The sequence below is a fragment of the Citrus sinensis genome, chromosome 8 (assembly GCF_022201045.2).
Source record: "Citrus sinensis cultivar Valencia sweet orange chromosome 8, DVS_A1.0, whole genome shotgun sequence".
NCBI lineage: Eukaryota > Viridiplantae > Streptophyta > Magnoliopsida > Sapindales > Rutaceae > Citrus > Citrus sinensis.
Window position 1 is genome coordinate 23,451,701 of NC_068563.1, and position 18,704 is coordinate 23,470,404.

Consider the following 18,704-nt stretch of genomic DNA (forward strand, 5'->3'; position numbering starts at 1 on the left):
GCAACAGTCAAGGCGTTTGTAGTTTTCTTGCAGGCAATAAAGTGGGCCATTTTCGAGAACCGATCCACAACAACAAATGTGATGGTTCATCTGTAATTCTTTTCCCCAAGCCACATTTGTAGCAGCAACTAGTAGTCCAAGTTGTCCACCTGCTATTATTATACTTTTCAGGGCTGGATACGTTAAGAGCAAGCTCGTGTTGCATTGCTGGCCATGATTGACATGGTTCCACTCAACGCTCAGGTGGTTCTAACTAACAAGTTCATCTCCCCAACCCAAATTATGACTAACCTTACTTTTTTTATTTTATGAAAAATTCCATTTAGGTAGTTGTGTTAGCTCCTTAAGAACTTTCAAATATATGTTTCTTATAGAGATGCATATCTTAATGGTGTCTAATGCTTTCTTAAATTAGTTAGTTGTGGAAGATTATCGAAGAGGTTATTGCAAGTGCTAAGTTAACAGGCAGAGGGGGGCATAATAGTGGGTTTGGGGGTTCAATAATGTATACACACTACAAAAAAATAAGTAATAAATGACGGGAAATAACTGTCATAAAAGGGGGCGCATGACAGACAATTCATCTGTCATCTATGTCATTGTCATTAATTTATGACAGAATATTTACTGTCATGAATTAACGATAGTATTTTACAGTCATATATCCGTCACGCAATATTTTAATGTGAAAAAATAATTAAATTAAAATTTGATTTTATTTAAATTTTCGCGCCAAATTTTTAAAATTTGGCGGGAAATTTTATTGTCATTGATAAATTTATTATTCAGTTTTGACAGGAAATTATATTATCATTTGTAAATTTATTATTCATTTTTTGACCAAAAATTATTTATGACAGACTTTATGATGGGTATTTCCAGTCATAAAGTTAAATTTGTTTTAAAAAAAATTATGATTATAATTTATTTTTGAATTCATGTTTACAAATTTAATTAATTAATAAAAATGAGTATCATAAAAAAACTAAAAATAATTAATAGTAATTAACAATTAATATTAATTAACATCCATTCATTCCAACAAGTTAATTTTAAAATAAATACATCTAGTATCTAATATTGTCATCACTACCAATACATATATAATCAACATCCCAAATTAAAAAAAAAATCATCCAATTAAACTACAAGAAAAGCAACTCAATTCCAGCCACCAAGCCAACAAAACCTCCAACAACAATACATCTTCTAACGGCAATAGTCTAATAGCCACTTACCCAACAACACTCCAACACACATTCAGCAGCAACCCAACATCTTTCTACGCCACTGGTATTCCAGCCACATACCCAGCAACCCTCCAATCCAAACCCAGCAAACCAATCTATTCAGAATAAATCAAAATACCCAATGTTATCGAATGCAAAACATTTACACTACAATCGTTAACAATAACCATTATAATTTGACACTATAATTTTAAATTCAATAAACTTTTACAACTAATATTTATAGTTTCATACTCATACTAACCATTTTGCTGATGTAACAAGGATGTTGGAAAAATGGTTAGCTTACTCTAAACAAACCTCATCTAATTCGTCCTGAGTGTATACTTTCTTTCCATTAAACTGTTAATTACAAGATTATCAAGAGGTCAAACTTTAAAAATAATGTCACGTATATGGAATAAAAGAAAGTTAAGAAATGTCATCATCAACTTATATTGTTCATTAACAAACTAACATTTGCTATTATTTCCTTCATGTACTTGAACACATAATAGCCACACTCCAATTTTGCGATTTTTGTTTCGGAGCCTGTTCATGCCAAAAAAAAAAACTTACAAAATCTCATCTATTTCAGTTATATAATCGATAGGCACATATAGTTTCTATAGGGTTACTTTTTTTTTTACCTTTACAATTCTCATCTTAAAATTATAATTCCATTTTTCCTTACTATCCTTTGATGTAAAGAGTGTCATGGTACTGTAAAAAAAAAGTAAATTGTTATCTCTTGATTATATTGAAAAAACTTAAAATACCAATTGCATGAAATGAATTGTCACACATACATTTTAAGGAGTTGTTCTAAATTAGTATCAGGACTGGACTGCACAGGATCCACATAAAACACTTCCTTTTTCACCACGTCAAACACAACTAATTGTATATTGTGTATGTTTAATGATATAAACTGCAATATATTAATTGTGTTCTATTCTCAATGCAAAGATTATACTGTATTGTACATTGTGTTGCAGGACGAGCAGCTGTAATGCACCAACAGAAGCAACAACGAAAGAGAAAACCAGGAGAGGACACTGCTGTGAGCAACATATGTTTGGTGTAAAAGATGGGAAGTGAAACGGCAGTAAAAAGTTGCAGCGAGAACGTGGCAGCAGTACAAGTAATATCGCCCATGTGGGGAAGCAAGGCCATGATAGATAGTTTAAACGAAGAATGTTGAGATATCGCATGGGGTGAGAGAAGGGAGGTTGGAAGAATTGGATTGGCTTTACAAGATTATATCTGCCGTGATTTGATTGAGGAGTTCATTAAAGACCTACTTGGATCCTTTTGCATGTTTAAGTATTATTTCCATTTGAAGCATGCAGGCGAAGTCTCCGTTTTTAGTCATTTAACTATTAACGAATGTCACCTATGTTAATTACACAGGAGGAACCATCCACGTTCATTTTTCTTTATACATTTTCTTTTTTTAGATTTCCAACCTTTCATTTGAAGGTGAGGCAAGAATTAACCATAGAGAAGAGGTTCTTGATCTTGAGTTGCAAAGTTATTTTGCATATTCACTTAGTAGAAGGTAAGAGACATAAACATATTGGAAAACCGTAGTTTACGTTTATAAATTAAAATAATATACAATTCTAATATTAGGGCTAGACTATGTTATATATAATGTACATATTCATAAGTTGTCATCTATAATAATTCAATTATTATACATGCTACATTTTTTTTTTAGGTCACAACTCAAGGGTTACTTACTGTCTGCTTTATATGATCCTAGTATTGACAATATTAATTGAAAAGATTATGTTAATATGTGATGTAAGAACTGTCAAGATTGGGTGTCTTGATATTCAAAGTTTGAATATCAAAATCAAACTTCTAGATATTCAAACTTTGAATATCAAATTCAAAATTCTAGATATTCAAAGTTTGAATATCAAACTTTGAATTTTGAAATTTTGAACAATAATACATAATTAAAAAAAATACGTGAATAGTAGCCAAGATTTTGGCTATAAATAGAAGGACTCATTCCCTCATTTGATCATCCACTTTTGAGAAGATTTTTCTTGTATTTAGAGAGAGTTTAGAGAGCTTGAAATTATAAGCTCTTGTTTTAGTGTTTTGAGAGTTTGGGTGTATTGGGATTTTGGGAAGTGAGCTAAAATACTACAATACTTGTAACTCTTTTTCACTAGTAAAATATTTCCTTCTGTCTTCGCCTGTGGACGTAGGCTAAAAGCCGAACCACGTAATTTCTAGTGTCCTCTTAGTGTGCTTGTTCTTTATTTTCCTTCTAATTTTATTTTAGGTGCGGTCCTACTTCACCCACCAATTTCCTAACAGTGGTATCAGAGCTATTGGTTGTATTTTTGGAGTCGGGTACTATTCACGTAAGGGGTACTATTCACGTATACAATACTATTCACGTATACGGTATTATTCACGTATACAGTACTATTCACATGAAACGGTGGAAGCGATCCAAGAATTTTGCGGTGCAAAGCAGGGAATAGTAGTGTGAGTAAAGCAACTGTGTGATTTTGTACATGTCTAGGAAAGTTCTGTTACAAAGGCGATAAGAGCTTAAGGAGTCTGGATTTTAAGTGGGACCATTGTGACCCCCCAGTCTTTCCCGGGAACTTTCCTGGTGTGCATTCTCACACATACTCACAACTATTCAAGGTGGTACACCAACTTGTGTGCAGTATTTATCAACAAAATAGCGGCAAAGTATGAAATTGAGAAGTTTAACGGAAATAATTTTTCGTTGTGGAAAATGAAGATGAAAGCTGTATTGAGGAAAAATAATTGTTTGGCAGCAATTGGAGAAAGGCCCATGGAGATAACTGATGAGAAGTGGAACGAGGTAGACGGCAACGCAATTTCTGATCTACACTTGGCACTTGCAGATGAAGTATTATCCAGTGTGGCAGAGAAAAATACGGCGAAGGAAATATGGGATACTCTCACAAAATTGTATGAGGCAAAGTCATTGCACAACAAAATCTTCTTGAAGAGAAAACTCTATACTCTTCGAATGGCGGAATCTACAATGGTGACCAACCACATCAACACATTGAAGACTCTATTTTCACAACTCACAACGTTGGGTCATAATATAGAGGAAAATGAATGTGCAGAGCTTCTACTTCAAAGTCTACCAGATTCGTATGATCAACTCATCACCAACCTGACGAACAATAATCCAGTAGACAGTCTAGTTTTCGACGATGTTGCAGCCTCTGTATTAAATGAGGAGAGCAGGCGAAAAAATAAGAAAAACAGACAAGCAAGTTCGCAGCAAGCAGAAGCGCTATCGTTGACGAGAGGGAGATCAACGGAACGTGGCCCCAGTGGGAGTCAAAATCAGGGTAGATCAAAATCCAGAAGTAAGAAGAATGTTAAATGCTACAAATGTGACAAGAAAGGGCACGTCAAGAAAGAATGTTGGAGTAACCAAAAGAGAAGAGAGGGCAAAGAACCCGAGTCATCAAATGCTTAGGGTTGTGTAGCAAGTACCTCGGATGATGGCGAAATTCTTTACAGTGAGGCAACAACTATTTCAGAATGTAGAAAACGACTTTCTGATGTCTGGCTTATAGACTCAGGAGCTACCTGGCACATGACCTCTAGAAGAGAATGGTTCCACACATATGAACCTATCTTAGGAGGATCTGTATATATGGGAGATGATCATGCCTTGGAGATCGCTGGTATTGGTACTATCAAAATAAAAATGTTTAATGGTACAATTCGCACAATTGAGGAAGTACGACATGTTAATGGCCTGAAGAAAAATATATTGTCTTTGGGACAAATGGATAGTCATGGGTACAAAACTCATGTGGAGAATGGAATTATAAAGATCGTTAAAGGCACGCTTGTATTGATGAAGACAGAAAAGATCGGTGCTAATCTATTCATGCTTAAAGGAGAAACACTATAAGAAGCTGATGCGTGTGTCGTGTCAAATGGAGAAAAGTCAACGATTATGTGGCATCTCAAACTTGGCCACATGTCAGAACAAGGTTTGAAGATTCTCTCTGAGCGAAAATTGCTTCCGGGGCTCAAATCGGTAAGTTTACCATTTTGCGAGCATTGTGTTACAAGTAAACATCATAGATTAAAATTCAGTAGATCTATTGCTAGAAGTAAATGCATTATAGACTTGATTTATTCTGATGTTTGGGAATCATTGGATATATCCATGGTAGGTGCAAAGTACATGGTGACTTTCATTGATGATTATTCCAGAAGATGTTGGGTGTATCCAATTAAGAAAAAGTCAGATATATTTCCAGTGTTTAAAGAATACAAAGTGCGGGTGGAACTTGAATCCGGTAAAAAGATCAAGTGCTTGAGGACGGATAATGGTGGAGAGTATACAGACGACGAGTTTCTTGCTTTCTGTAAGCAAGAAGGTATTCAGAGGCAGTTCACGGTGGCATGCACTCCTCAACAAAATGGAGTGGCGGAGCAGATGAACAGAACTCTTACAGAAAGAATAAGAGCTATGTTGAAGACTGCTGGTCTACCCAATTCATTCTGGGCAGAAACAGCCAAAACTGCCTGTTATATAGTAAATCGGTCGCCATCTACAGCAATTGGGTTGAAGACAGCGATGGAGATGTGGACTGAAAAGCCAGCTGATTATTCCTACCTACATGTATTTGGATGTCATGTGTACGTGATGTACAATGCCCAAGAAAGAACAAAGCTGGATCCAAAATCTAGAAGATGTATCTTCTTGGGGTATGCTGATGGAGTAAAGGGGTATCGTCTGTGGGACCCCACTGCCCACAAGATCGTCATCAGCAGAGATGTTGTCTTTGTAGAAGATCAACTACAAAGGAGAGATGAGGATGATGACACTACAAAAGAAAAGTTAGAGACCGTGCCAGTATATGTGGAAAATAATCTAGAAGATTCAGATTCTTCTGAAACAGCACCAGAGCACGAGGAACAAGAACCAGTCGAGTCCGAGGCTCCAGAAGTTCATCGGTCAACTCGTGAGAGACGATCGCCGGCGTGGCACTTAGAGTATGTCACAGAGATCAACGTTGCATACTGTCTTCTAACGGAGAATGGAGAGCCATCAACTTTCCATGAAGCTTTAGAAAGCTCAGATATTGCTTTGTGGATGATAGCAATGCAGGAAGAAATAAAAGCTCTACACAAGAACAAGACATGGGAACTTATACCACTACCACGTGGAAGAAAAGCCATTGGAAACAAATGGGTCTACAAGATCAAGCGTGATGGCAATGACCAAGTGGAGCGGTATCGTGCAAGATTGGTAGTGAAAGGATATGCTCAGAAAGAAGGTATTGACTTCAAGGAGATATTTTCGTCGGTGATTCGACTCACAACAGTCAGAATAGTCTTGGCAATGTGTGCTATATTTGACATACATCTAGAGCAGTTAGATGTAAAAACTGTATTTCTTCATGGAGAACTTGAAGAAGAAATATATATGCTCCAACCAGAAGGTTTTGCAGAAACAGGAAAAGAGAACTTGGTTTGCAGGTTGAACAAATCTCTATACGGTCTCAAACAGGCGCTGAGGTGTTGGTATAAGAGATTTGATTCCTTCATCATGAGCCTTGGCTACAACAGACTCAGTTCAGACCATTGTGCATATTACAAGAGGTTTGAAGATAATTATTTCATCATTTTGCTGTTGTATGTGGATGACATGTTGGTAGCAGGTCCCAACAAAGATCAAGTCCAAGAATTGGAGGCACAGTTGGCTAGGGAGTTTGAAATGAAGGACTTAGGACCAGCAAACAAGATTCTAGGGATGCAAATTCACCGAGACAGAAATAACAGGAAGATTTGGCTTTCGCAGAAGAATTACTTGAAAAAAATCTTGCGATGCTTCAACATGCAAGATTGTAAGTCAATTTCCACCCCACTTCCTGTTAATTTCAAATTATCCTCAAGTATGTGTCCTAGTAATGAAGCAGAGAGGAAGGAGATGTCTCGAGTACCGTATGCATCAGCAGTGGGAAGTTTAATGTTCGCTATGATATGCACAAGACCAGACATTGCACAAGCAGTGGGAGCAATCAGTCGATACATGATGAATCCTGGTGGAGAGCATTGGATAACTGTGAAGAGGATTCTGAGATACATCAGAGGAACTTCAGATGTTGCATTATGTTATGGAGGATCAGAGTTTACTGTCAGGGGCTATGTGGATTCAGATTTTGCAGGAGATCTGGATAAAAGAAAATCCACTACTAGTTATGTGTTTACACTTGCGGGAGCAGCTGTAAGCTGGGTTTCAAAACTGCAGACCGTTGTGGCTTTATCTACAATAGAAGCAGAGTACATGGCAGCTACACAAACTTGCAAGGAAGCTATTTGGATACAAAGGCTATTGGAGGAGCTCAGGCACAAACAACAGAAAATTTATGTGTTTTGTGACAGTCAGAGTGCCTTGCACATTACAAGGAATCCAGCCTTTCATTCTAGGACAAAGCACATAGGAGTTTAGTATCACTTCGTTCGAGAAGTAGTGGAAGACGGAAATGTGGATTTACCGAAAATCCATACGAAGAAGAATCTAGCAGATGTTTTGACCAAGCCGATAAATGCTGACAAGTTTATCTGGAGTAGATCCTCTTGTGGCCTAGCAGAAACGTAAGCAACCTGACAATGGCGAAGCAAAAAGGATGGTGTAGAGATTGATTGGTTCTCAATCAAATCTCCAAGTGGGAGAATGTCAAGATTGGGTGTCTTGATATTCAAAGTTTGAATATCTAGAAGTTTGTGTTTAAAGACTTGTGGTATCAGAGACAAGGGGAGGATAATGTCTTACAGTTCAGAATTTTGTGTTTAAAGACTTGTGTTTTATTTAATTATTGTTTGTGTGGTGAATTTTTACTGGTTGTAAGTCCCGTTTTAGGATAAGTTTTCCGTCAAGGGCTGTAAAACCATACCTGTAGCCATTCCGACAAGACCTTAGACAGACCATAAGTTCTTTATCCATGGATCCTCTGCTCTGTAGAGCATCGTCCTTTTCTAGCTCTTCTTCTGGGAAGACTAGTGATTCAAAGCATGTTGTGAGTTCAGAAGAATTCATTATTGAGAACTTTGATAAAGCAATTGATTGTTGGGAACTTCCAAAAATTTCCAAAGAAAAGATTTACAAAACAAAAAAGCTTGATATTTTGAAAAATGATTACGTTATAAAGACTGAAGAACGTGATATTACTATTTCAGAACCTTTTGAAATGATTCATCTGTTTTCAGAAAGTTCACTAAAGAAATTAAAAGAAAAGAAATTTAATTATGTTCATATCGGTCTTATCCAGGTCGGTATAAAGCCTCTTACAAAAGAAGGATTTGATACCTCTATCCTTGCTATCCTTAGAGATGGTCGATTCATCTCTTTTGATGATTCCTTGCTAAGTAGCATCGAATCTAGTCTGTATAAAGGTCCGATTTCTTTTGATTGTTATCCAAACATAACAATTTCCCTTAAAGACAAAAATATTTTGAAAAGCATGATTTTACAAATCAAAACCCATAATTATAACATGATTAAAGGGTCTGTTCCAGTTGCATTGATTTTTAAAATCTCATACAAAGCCATGAACAAAATTGGCTTTGTTCAAAAGGCTTACTACCTCAAACCATTAAAGACTCAAAAGCCCAACAAACATTTCTAACCCAAAAGAAAGGTCCTTTTGAACAAAGCCAATTTTTTATTAGGGTTTATGTCAATTTGGATTGTTCATCGAATTTTGACCACCACTTGACTCTGAAAGATCTTTGGATGATGAGTTGTTTTTCTTGGGTATGAAATTTGAAATTCCACATCCATACCCATGGAAGGAAGAAATTTGTACAAAAACAGAGGAAAGGAGAAAACCGTTTCTCTGAATCTGATGGAGTATAATGGGCTTTAAAAAGGTTTAGGCAATGGTTGGCATTTGGAGTTAGGATTTGAGGTGTTGGACCAAAATAATTCCACCATTGTTGGAACTAGTTTGGAAGGTTTTGGACAGTGATTTTGGAGTTGAAGAAGAATAACCAAGAATGAGATTTCTTCGGGTTTTGTATAAAAAATGTGTTAAACCAGGCTTGTTGGTAATCCCAGTAGGAATAGGCCAAACAGTGAGGTAAACGCATTTGGAAATTTGGAGGGAAGGTTTTAAATTTGTGGAGTTGGTCACCCCATTGGTTTGGGCTCAAAACTTTAAGAATAGTAGCCGTGGAATAGGCCGGCTCAGAATGGGTTTCACTGAGAAAGAAATGTTTGAATTTTACAGACTCAGTTGCTTCTAAAATGCTTTGGTAGTAAGGCTGGGGTTTTGTTAAATCCCATAGTTTGAAAAACCAGCATTTTGGGAAAAACTTTGAAATTGCTTGGAAATGATCAGTGTGGTAAAATCCATCTTCCATAGTTAAAACATTTTGAAAATGGGTTTTATCATACCAATCGGAGGTTTTCTTTGAAGGTATTGGTTGGGAAAGAATTATCTGAGAATATGAACTTTCACCAGAAAGGACAACGGTTTGGCTTTGGGAAGAAGATTTTGTAATTTCTTTAGAGATTGGTTTTTCTTCCTCAGGAATCTGAGAAAGGGCTTTAGATTTTGAAATGCCTTGTAAGGCAAGCATAAGTTCAGGGGACTTTGTAATGGGTTCCATCCACTCTTTGACTTGTTGTTCGGAGGAAATGGATTTGTACTGGGTTCCTTGTTCTTCTTCAACCATTTCAATCCAGGATTTAATGGGCATGGCTGAAGATAATAATTTTTCTTTAGAGGGAGAAGACTGGGGTTCTTTGGAGGATTTTTGGGAATCCGTATCTTTAAGGACAATTTTACCTTTGTCTTTGCGCTTGGGCGGCATTATCTGTTTTGAAGAAATTCTCTGGTTAGAAAATCAGGAATATAATTTGTATCACCTTTAATATATTCAATATCAAAATCAAAAACACTTAAAATGGCTTGCCATCGTGCAAAAATCTGTTTTGATGCAATATTTTGAACATCTTTTTCCAAAACATGTTTTGCAGCTTTGCAATCAATTCTAAGTAGAAATTTTTGATTTAATAAATCACTTTGAAATTTTGTTATGCATAAAACAATGGAAAGAATTTCTTTTTTGATAGTAGAATAATTTTTCTAGCAATCATTCCAATGTGCAGAAACATATTGTACTATCTGTTCTTTATCATTTTCCTTTTGCTTTAATATGCCTCCATAACCTAAATCAGATGCATCAGTCTCCACAATTTTAGGTAATGTAGGATTAGCAAGATATAAACATGAGATACTTTTAACAGAATTCTTTATAAGCTTTACGACCTTGGTATGCTCATCTGTCCAAGGAACATGCTTTTTCTTTAATCTATCATGCAATGGTTTAGACAATCTGTTGATATTAGGACAAAAATCCAACACATAATTTAAACTTCCCAGAAATCTCTGTAATTGAGTTTTGTCTAGGATTTTATCAGGAAATTTGTCTGCAAAGACAAGTGAACGCTCAAAAGGGGTAATGGTTCCTTTGGAAATGTAATGTCCTAGGAACCTAATCTTTGTTTGGAACAAAGAGACTTTAGAACTGGAGATTGCTAGACCAGCCTTTCGGGTAGCAAAATAAAAAGTTTTTAAATGTTTAAAATGTTGGTCAATGGTTTTGGAAAAAATCAAAACGTCATCAATATAAACAATACAAAATTCAGAGTAGGGGTTGTAAATGTCATTCATAATTCTTTGAAATTTCGAAGGTGCATTCTTTAAACCAAATGGCATGACTGTCCATTCGTATTGACCAAATGTAACAGTAAAAGCAGTTTTGTAACGGTCTTTTGGATGAATTTGAATTTGCCAAAAACCAGATTTCATGTCAAATTTAGAAAATATGAAAGCAGAATGTAGTTTTTGAAGCAAATCCTTTTTTATTAGGTATCGGGTACCTAATCCATTTTAAGGCTTTGTTAAGGGGTTTGTAATTTATAACCAGTCTAGGAGTGCCTCTTTCAATTTCAGAATTTTTATTTACATAAAAAGCGGCACAAGACCATGGGGATCTTGATTTAACAATGAGTCCCTTTGACTCTAAATCTTTGATTTCATTTTTACAATGTTGTTCCAAATCCATGTTCATTTGGATTGGACGGGCTTTAGTGGGGATTTGTTTTTCATCAAAAGAATTTTCATAAGGTAAATCTACCAAGTGTTGTTTTCTATTCCAAAAAGCAGAAGGTAGATCAGCACAAATTTCCTTTTCAATAAGAGTTTTGAAATCAGAAATTTTTCTTTTAATGAAATCACTTTGTAAATGGTTTTCTATTCTTTGTAGGTTCAAGTCCTTCTTTAAACACATTAGGTCACACTGTTTTGACCGAAGTAAATTATTTATCCGGTTTTGATAAATAGAACAAGCTTTAACAATATTCAAATTCCTTGTTTTAGGCTTTTCAATAAAAGGGAAAACAAATTTTTCATTTTTTGCTTTGAAAGATATACTGTCGTAATTGACAGTATATGGAGTTATAAGATTTATAAAAAGAGTTCCCAAAATGATGGCATGATGAATATCATTTGTGAGAACAAAAGAAGTTTTAAATTCAAATCCGTGATTATGAATAGAGGCTTTAACTTTAGAACTAACTTTAAGTTTTGAATTATTGGCGGCAGAAAGTCTTTCTTTAGTTTTTTCATGAAATCTTTTGGGGACAATGTCTTCTCTGATGCAATTTAAATCAGCGCCAGTATCAAAAAGGGCAATAGCGTCCATTGCAAAATCATCAGAAAAGATCAAAGTGACTTTAATAAAATACTTTCTTGTGGTGATTTGTTTTAAAGCAAATAGAAAATCATTGGGTACGGACTCAATGTTTTCTACCTTAATGTCATCACCGTCATCAGGATTGGATTCATTATCTGAATTATCCTGTAATTGTTTTTGTAAAAGAAATTGGATAGTATCGGAATCACTTTTTTGTTTTTCTTTCAAATCTTTGATTTCACATTTAATCTCCTTAATCTCTTTTTGAAGATCTTGGATATTAGGAACCGTTTTCTTTATTTTCTTTTTATCCAAAATCTCAGTAAGGTCATAAGAATTTTTTTTAACAACTAGAACTTTAGAAATCTCTGGTTTATTAGAATCAAGAGTTTTCAAAAGCTTATCAAGATATTCTTTTTGTAAATTTGGATCAGAAATGTGTTTTACAAGTTCAAGAAAAATCTCTTGGTCTTTTGTTAAAACATTGATTTTCTTTAAATAGGAATCTGATTCAGAATTACTACTGCTAGATGCAGAGGTATCTGAGTCAATAAGCTCATCGATTTGAAGAGGGTCACTATCTCCCGTCATGGAAGACTCAGAGTCAGAAGATTCTATCATAAGAAGCGCTAATTTGGAAAGGATCTCTTCATCAAGATCTAGCTCATGAAATTTTTTGTTCATTCTGCAATATCTTGCAGTATGGCCTTTTATGCCACACTTGTGACATATAGCTTCTTTGAAATTGAAAGGAGTGTTTGGTTTGGTTCTAAAATCTTTTCTTTTAGAGAATTTGGGTTTTTTATAAGGCCTCGAAGGTTTCTTATAAGGAAGTTCTCTAAAATCACGGAAAGGTTTCCTATAGCTTTTAGATTTGTAATGTTTCTTGCGAGGTTTGGAGAAACACTCACCATTACAATCTTTGGAGGTAGAAGTTTTAAAGGGGTCATAATTGAATTGTTTACAGAAACTACCAAGCTCTTGCTTAGATTTCTTAAGTTCCCACTTAAGTCGTCTCTGTATTTTCAAATCTTGACAAATTTTTAAACCTTCTTTGTTGATAAAACTGACTAACTCACCATAAGTAAGTTCGTCATAGGGAATGCGATTGTCATAAAGGGCTTTAATGGAATTCCTAACATTTTCTCCTAAAAGGGTAGGTAATCCTGCAAGGAATTTTTCTTTCCAAGTAGAATAATTTGCATCATCTCTGAGAAAGAGCCTGGTGAAGAAAGTGGTTTTGTAAATTTGGAAATCACTAAGTTTCCTACACCTGAGATTGTGTAGTAGCTCAGCGTTCTTGTCTCTAAGGTGAGAAGGGTCACCTATGAAATGAAGAGAAATGGTAACAATTAAGGTTGCGACTGCATCCTGAATTGGGTTATTGAATTCATCAAAAATGGGGATGCCATCTTGATCTCTTTGGATAGAATTAAGGATATCTAACTGTTGCTCATTGGTGAGAAGATGATCACACCATCCTTTAAGTTGACCAGTAAAACCGGCAATAAGGATTTCTGCAATGGCCTTGTCAGAAGTTCCTGATTGGGTTTTATAGGCATTGGCTGCCATGGTCATTTGTTGCAACAATCCTAATATATTGTATTCCGACATACCATCAATATTCCATTCATAAACAGAGGATGCATTATATCGGGATTGGTTTAATGCACTAGGCCTATTGTCTATAGTCAAATCCGGAGGAGATTTGACTGTGGGAAGGGCTAATTCCTAACGGATTTTGTTGACTTTTAGAATAAGTTCTTCTTTGAAGGCTTCTAGATCAGAAGAGGCTATAGAAGTTTGGTCGTCTTGTTCTAATACTCCAATCTTGCTAGATTGGGGAGTATCAGGAGCTATTTGAACTTTACTAGAAGAAGATGAAGCAGCTTCAATCCTATCTAGTTGTTCTCTATTGGCTTTAGCAAAATCTGATTTTGACTCTTGGACAAGCTTTTGACTAGTTTTCGAAACCTGAAAAGGTTTGAAAATAAGTTCTTTAAGCTTTTTGTCAGAATCTGATTTTGATGGAACAGGAGAAGTAGAAGTAATCGAAATGGTTGACTTTTGGAATTGGTTTTCTATCCTAGTCAACTGTTTTCCAATGGTATTTAAGTTAGTATTACAGAAATTATTCTGTTGGATAATACTACTTAAATTCGCTTCAGAATCATTAGGTTTTGAAATTTTGTAAGGTGATGCTCTAATCTCAATAGGAGGTTCACCATGATTTATGGTTATACTCCTAAGAGGTGGATGTTCAGACTCGATGGATCTACTACTGCCAACAAGGTTCCATTCAGGGATTTTCTTCCTAACAGTAATAGGGTTTGATTCTTTGAAAGGATAGGAGATGTTGTTTTCAGAAGAATATATTTCCAACCAATCAAAAAACAATATATGAACTTGATGAAGATTTACAAATTCATAATAGATTTGTTGGATTTCTTTTCTTTGATTTAAGAAATGTTTAAAAAACCGATTTCTTTTTTCTTTATTCTTCTCAGAATAGAAATCATTATGGAGAAGATTTTTATCTAACTCAAATTCTTTTTCAATGACATTGATGACATTTTCTGTGACTGCAGAAAACGTTGGGGATGTAGGAGGAGAAGGTTCCTTCTCTTCCTGTCTTTGTTCATGTTGACTACTAGTATAAACCGGGTGAGGAACTCTAGTAGCATAGTCAACAGAACGTATGGATGAACTGGGTATGTCTGAGGTGGAAAACCTCGGTTGACTCTTAACTGGTTGATAAGGAAGATTTATAACAGAGGGGATTTTTGAAAATTTTCTCTCAAGTGAGGGAATGCTTGAGCACGACTCTTTATCAGAAAATCTGGTTGAGTTAGATCTTCTGAAAGACAATTTGACGTTACCATCAGAATACTGAGTTATATTGCGTAACTCTGTATTGGGCTCAAGTTGTTTTCGAATCACTGGTGCAGTAGCTCCTTCAAGAATCCATTCATCTGGAAGATTGACATCTTTTCATTGGATTGCTTTTGGAATGACTGTATTGGCTCTAGACAAGTCAATCTGCAAGAGAAGAGTTTCATCTCTTTTTGACTGGAATCTGTATTGTGTACTGAATGCTGAAATCATGGCTTTGTATGAGATTTTAAAAATCAATGCAACTGGGACATACCCTTTAATCATGTTATAATTATGGGTTTTGATTTGTAAAATCATGCTTTTCAAAATATTTTTGTCTTTAAGGGAAATTGTTATGTTTGGATAACAATCAAAAGAAATCGGACCTTCACACAGACTAGATTCGATGCTACTTAGCAAGGAATCATCAAAAGAGATGAATCGACCATCTCTAAGGATAACAAGGATAGAGGTATCCAATCCTTCTTTTGTAAGAGGCTTTATACCGACCTGGATAAGACCGATATGAACATAATTAAATTTCTTTTCTTTTAATTTCTTTAGTGAACTTTCTGAAAACAGATGAATCGTTTCAAAAGGTTCTGAAATAGTAATATCACGTTCTTCAGTCTTTATAACGTAATCATTTTTCAAAATATCAAGCTTTTTTGTTTTGTAAATCTTTTCTTTGGAAATTTTTGGAAGTTCCCAACAATCAATTGCTTTATCAAAGTTCTCAATAATGAATTCTTCTGAACTCACAACATGCTTTGAATCACTAGTCTTCCCGGAAGAAGAACTAGAAAAGGAAGATGCTCTACAGAGCAGAGGATCCATGGATAAAGAACTTATGGTCTGTCTAAGGTCTTGTCGGAATGGCTACAGGTATGGTTTTACAACCCTTGACGGAAAACTTATCCTAAAACGGGACTTACTACCAGTAAAAATTCACCACACGAACAATAATTAAATAAAACACAAGTCTTTAAACACAAAATTCTAAACTGTAAGACACTATCCTCCCCTTGGCTCTGATACCAGAAGGAAAGTTTGAATATCTAGAAGTTTGATTTTGATATTCAAACTTTGAATATCAAATTCAAAATTCTAGATATTCAAAGTTTGAATATCAAACTTTGAATTTTGAAATTTTGAACAATAATAAATAATTAAAAAAAATACGTGAATAGTAGCCAAGATTTTGGCTATAAATAGAGGGACTCATTCCCTCATTTGATCATCCAATTTTGAGAAGATTTTTCTTGTATTTAGAGAGAGTTTAGAGAGCTTGAAATTATAAGCTATTGTTTTAGTGTTTTGAGAGTTTGGGTGTATTGAGATTTTGGGAAGTGAGTTAAAATATTACAATACTTGTAACTCCTTTTCACTAGTAAAATATTTCCTTCTGTCTTCGCCTGTGGACGTAGGCTAAAATCCGAACCACGTAATTTCTGGTGTCCTCTTAGTGTGCTTGTTCTTTATTTTCCTTCTAATTTTATTTTAGTTGCGGTCCTGCTTCACCCACCAATTTCCTAACAAGAACACACCTAAAGAAATTAAAAACCATTATAAAAAATTCTCTCTATTCGAAAATTATCAATGGTATTTAATTTTAAAATAATTTTCCTCCCTGTGAGGCAACAATATACCAACCTCATCAATTTTGTGAAACCATCGTACCACAACCATTTTATTGCCTCTAGAATCCTCGCACATGTCTTCTAAGTAAGCAATGAGCCTTCTATTTTCCTCAGCTAACACGTAAACAAAGTCATGAACCTGCAAGATGTCATTGAGAGAATGAAAAGCACGATACAAGTTTAGATGAAGAATGCAATGAAAAGAATATCCAAGGAGTAGGAAACACAGGCTCAGAAACATTTGTTCAAAATTGCAGAGAACACTCACAGATACTTTAACACCATTCCGGCAGAAAGACTGATAGTGCTTCCGCTTTTTTCTCGACATCCATGGAGAACCTAACTATAAAAATTCTTTGGTATGTTGGCCCAGTGTCCCGGATTGGACATCCTGAGAAGAAAGATAGAAGATGTAGAAGCTAGTTAAAATCAAATTAAATAAAAAAACCAGCCAGGAGAGAATATTAGAATGTTTAAAAAATATAAGAAGATTTTAATATCATTCATACCTTAAAGGCTTCACTATCTAGCAGGCGGGCCTCTTTACCACCCAAAAAGTGACCAGGCGATTGAGATGATTTCAGAACTGGTGAACCTAAATTTTTTTTTTCACAATCAGTTAGCATCACCTTAATGTTTATAACAAGTAAAAATCAATGATAATTAACCCAACCATAAAGTGTTTCACACATTCAAAACATGCCAACAACACTATAGGAAACATCTCCGCAATACATATATAATAGGTTAACTTGTATCTCAACAATAAGGATTCTTTTTTTTGTTTTTTGTTTGTGAAAGATCTTAACCTAGATAATTTGATGGCATAGGACTTCACGATCTCAGCCAGCTCTTTAACTTGTATTGGTAATCCTGCAGTCCAGATCATAGTTAGTTGCTAGGAGAGAAAATGGGGAAAAAACTAAGAACCACTACACATAAAACACGCCACCTAACAACTATATCTAAACATAAAAAACACCAAAAAGAAACATGCACATAAAAATAAATGAAAAAAAGAACAAAATAAGGACACTTAATTTTGAGGAAATAAAAATATCTTATAACAATGTGAAGTTTAATTTTGAGGAAATAAAATTTCTGATAACAACGTGAATCTAAATCTAAATCTTCCACTTGAAATATCAATTTTATAGAAAACCCAAAAAAATATTTGGAAACACCTCACGGGAGGGAAATCACAAGAAGATTGGCAAAAACCAGGGGATAACCAAGAGGTAGGAAGGAATGTGAATTCTAAAGCACATAAAACTTCGCACTGATAATTAAAAGAATATAAAACAGACTCGCCATTCCAAATATAACACCCAAATAAATGGTTTTTCGATGTCTATTTCGAACAATTCACAAACAATGAACCAAATAAAAAAAAAGGGCAAAATTTCCCAGATTCGTCAAAATCTGAGGGCAAAAAATTACGATTGGAGAGAAACATCAGTTTATAAGATTGAAATTAATATAATTTGAAACAGTCATACGATAAAAAAATATATTTAGAGATATAAAGCAAGTTATGAGATGCGAAAAAAAATATATAATTTGAAACCAACAAAAAATCAAAAGAGACCCCAGATGTGACCACTCGGATCTAATGAAATAAAACTTCTGTTCTCAAAAAACCTAAACCCCGAAGAAGAAAGGCAGCCACGAATAAAAGTATTCCCAGACTTCTCGCTCTCTTTTTATCGACAACAGAATTAATCCAATAAAATTACAAAGAGGAGGAATTTATCAACCTGAAACAATTGAATTAAGCCAATCAACGACCTCACGTCTTGATCTGAGCTTGTAAAGCGACGTGGTAAAGGATGTATTCGAAATAACGTAGCGATACGACATGTGCCTGGAGCTCTTCTCTTTCCTTATCACGGCCAGATCTGAACCGCAACCATCTCTCCTCTTCAAATAATAATGAACCTCTCTTCTTCCCCTGTCGCTCGACATGATCACCTCCTCCCATACTCTCTGTATGTTTGTGAGTTGTCTGTGTTGATACTTAGAAAAAATTAGGGATCGAAGAAGTGAAATTCAGCACCAAAATGGTGCGTTTCAATTGTTAAATTTTATTTTATAATAAAAAGTTTTAAATTTTAATATTTTGTATTCATGTACAAAACGTCGTCGTTCCAACTTGCTAAAACGACGACATGTCTTCTTTTGTGTAATATTTTATTTTAAATAATACCAAAAGTTT

At 35.0% G+C, this 18,704-nt stretch overlaps 1 protein-coding gene across 4 annotated transcripts; it reads right to left on the reverse strand.

Moving 5' to 3' along the window:
* Positions 1-10,351: 10,351 nt before the first annotated feature.
* LOC102611783 (uncharacterized) lies at positions 10,352-18,572 on the reverse strand. 4 transcript variants are annotated; one of them, XM_052433010.1, is made up of 6 exons: positions 18,247-18,572; positions 17,299-17,362; positions 16,999-17,084; positions 16,758-16,880; positions 16,503-16,628; positions 10,352-16,381 (listed from the first exon to the last, which is right to left on the reverse strand). In XM_052433010.1, the coding sequence occupies exon 6, from the start codon at positions 13,587-13,589 to the stop codon at positions 11,097-11,099; it is 2,493 nt and encodes an 830-aa protein (XP_052288970.1). In that variant the 5' UTR covers positions 13,590-16,381; positions 16,503-16,628; positions 16,758-16,880; positions 16,999-17,084; positions 17,299-17,362; positions 18,247-18,572; the 3' UTR covers positions 10,352-11,096. The 4 variants fall into 4 exon arrangements, with proteins under 4 accessions (XP_052288970.1, XP_052288971.1, XP_052288972.1 ...); XM_052433011.1 differs by having other exon boundaries at positions 10,352-16,396; XM_052433012.1 differs by lacking the exon at positions 17,299-17,362.
* Between the last annotated feature and the right edge of the window lie 132 nt (positions 18,573-18,704).

Coding starts and splice junctions, on each gene's coding strand:
- LOC102611783 (XM_052433012.1), bottom strand. CDS start 13,589: ATGTCGGAATACAATATATTAGGATTGTTGCAACAAATGACCATGGCA.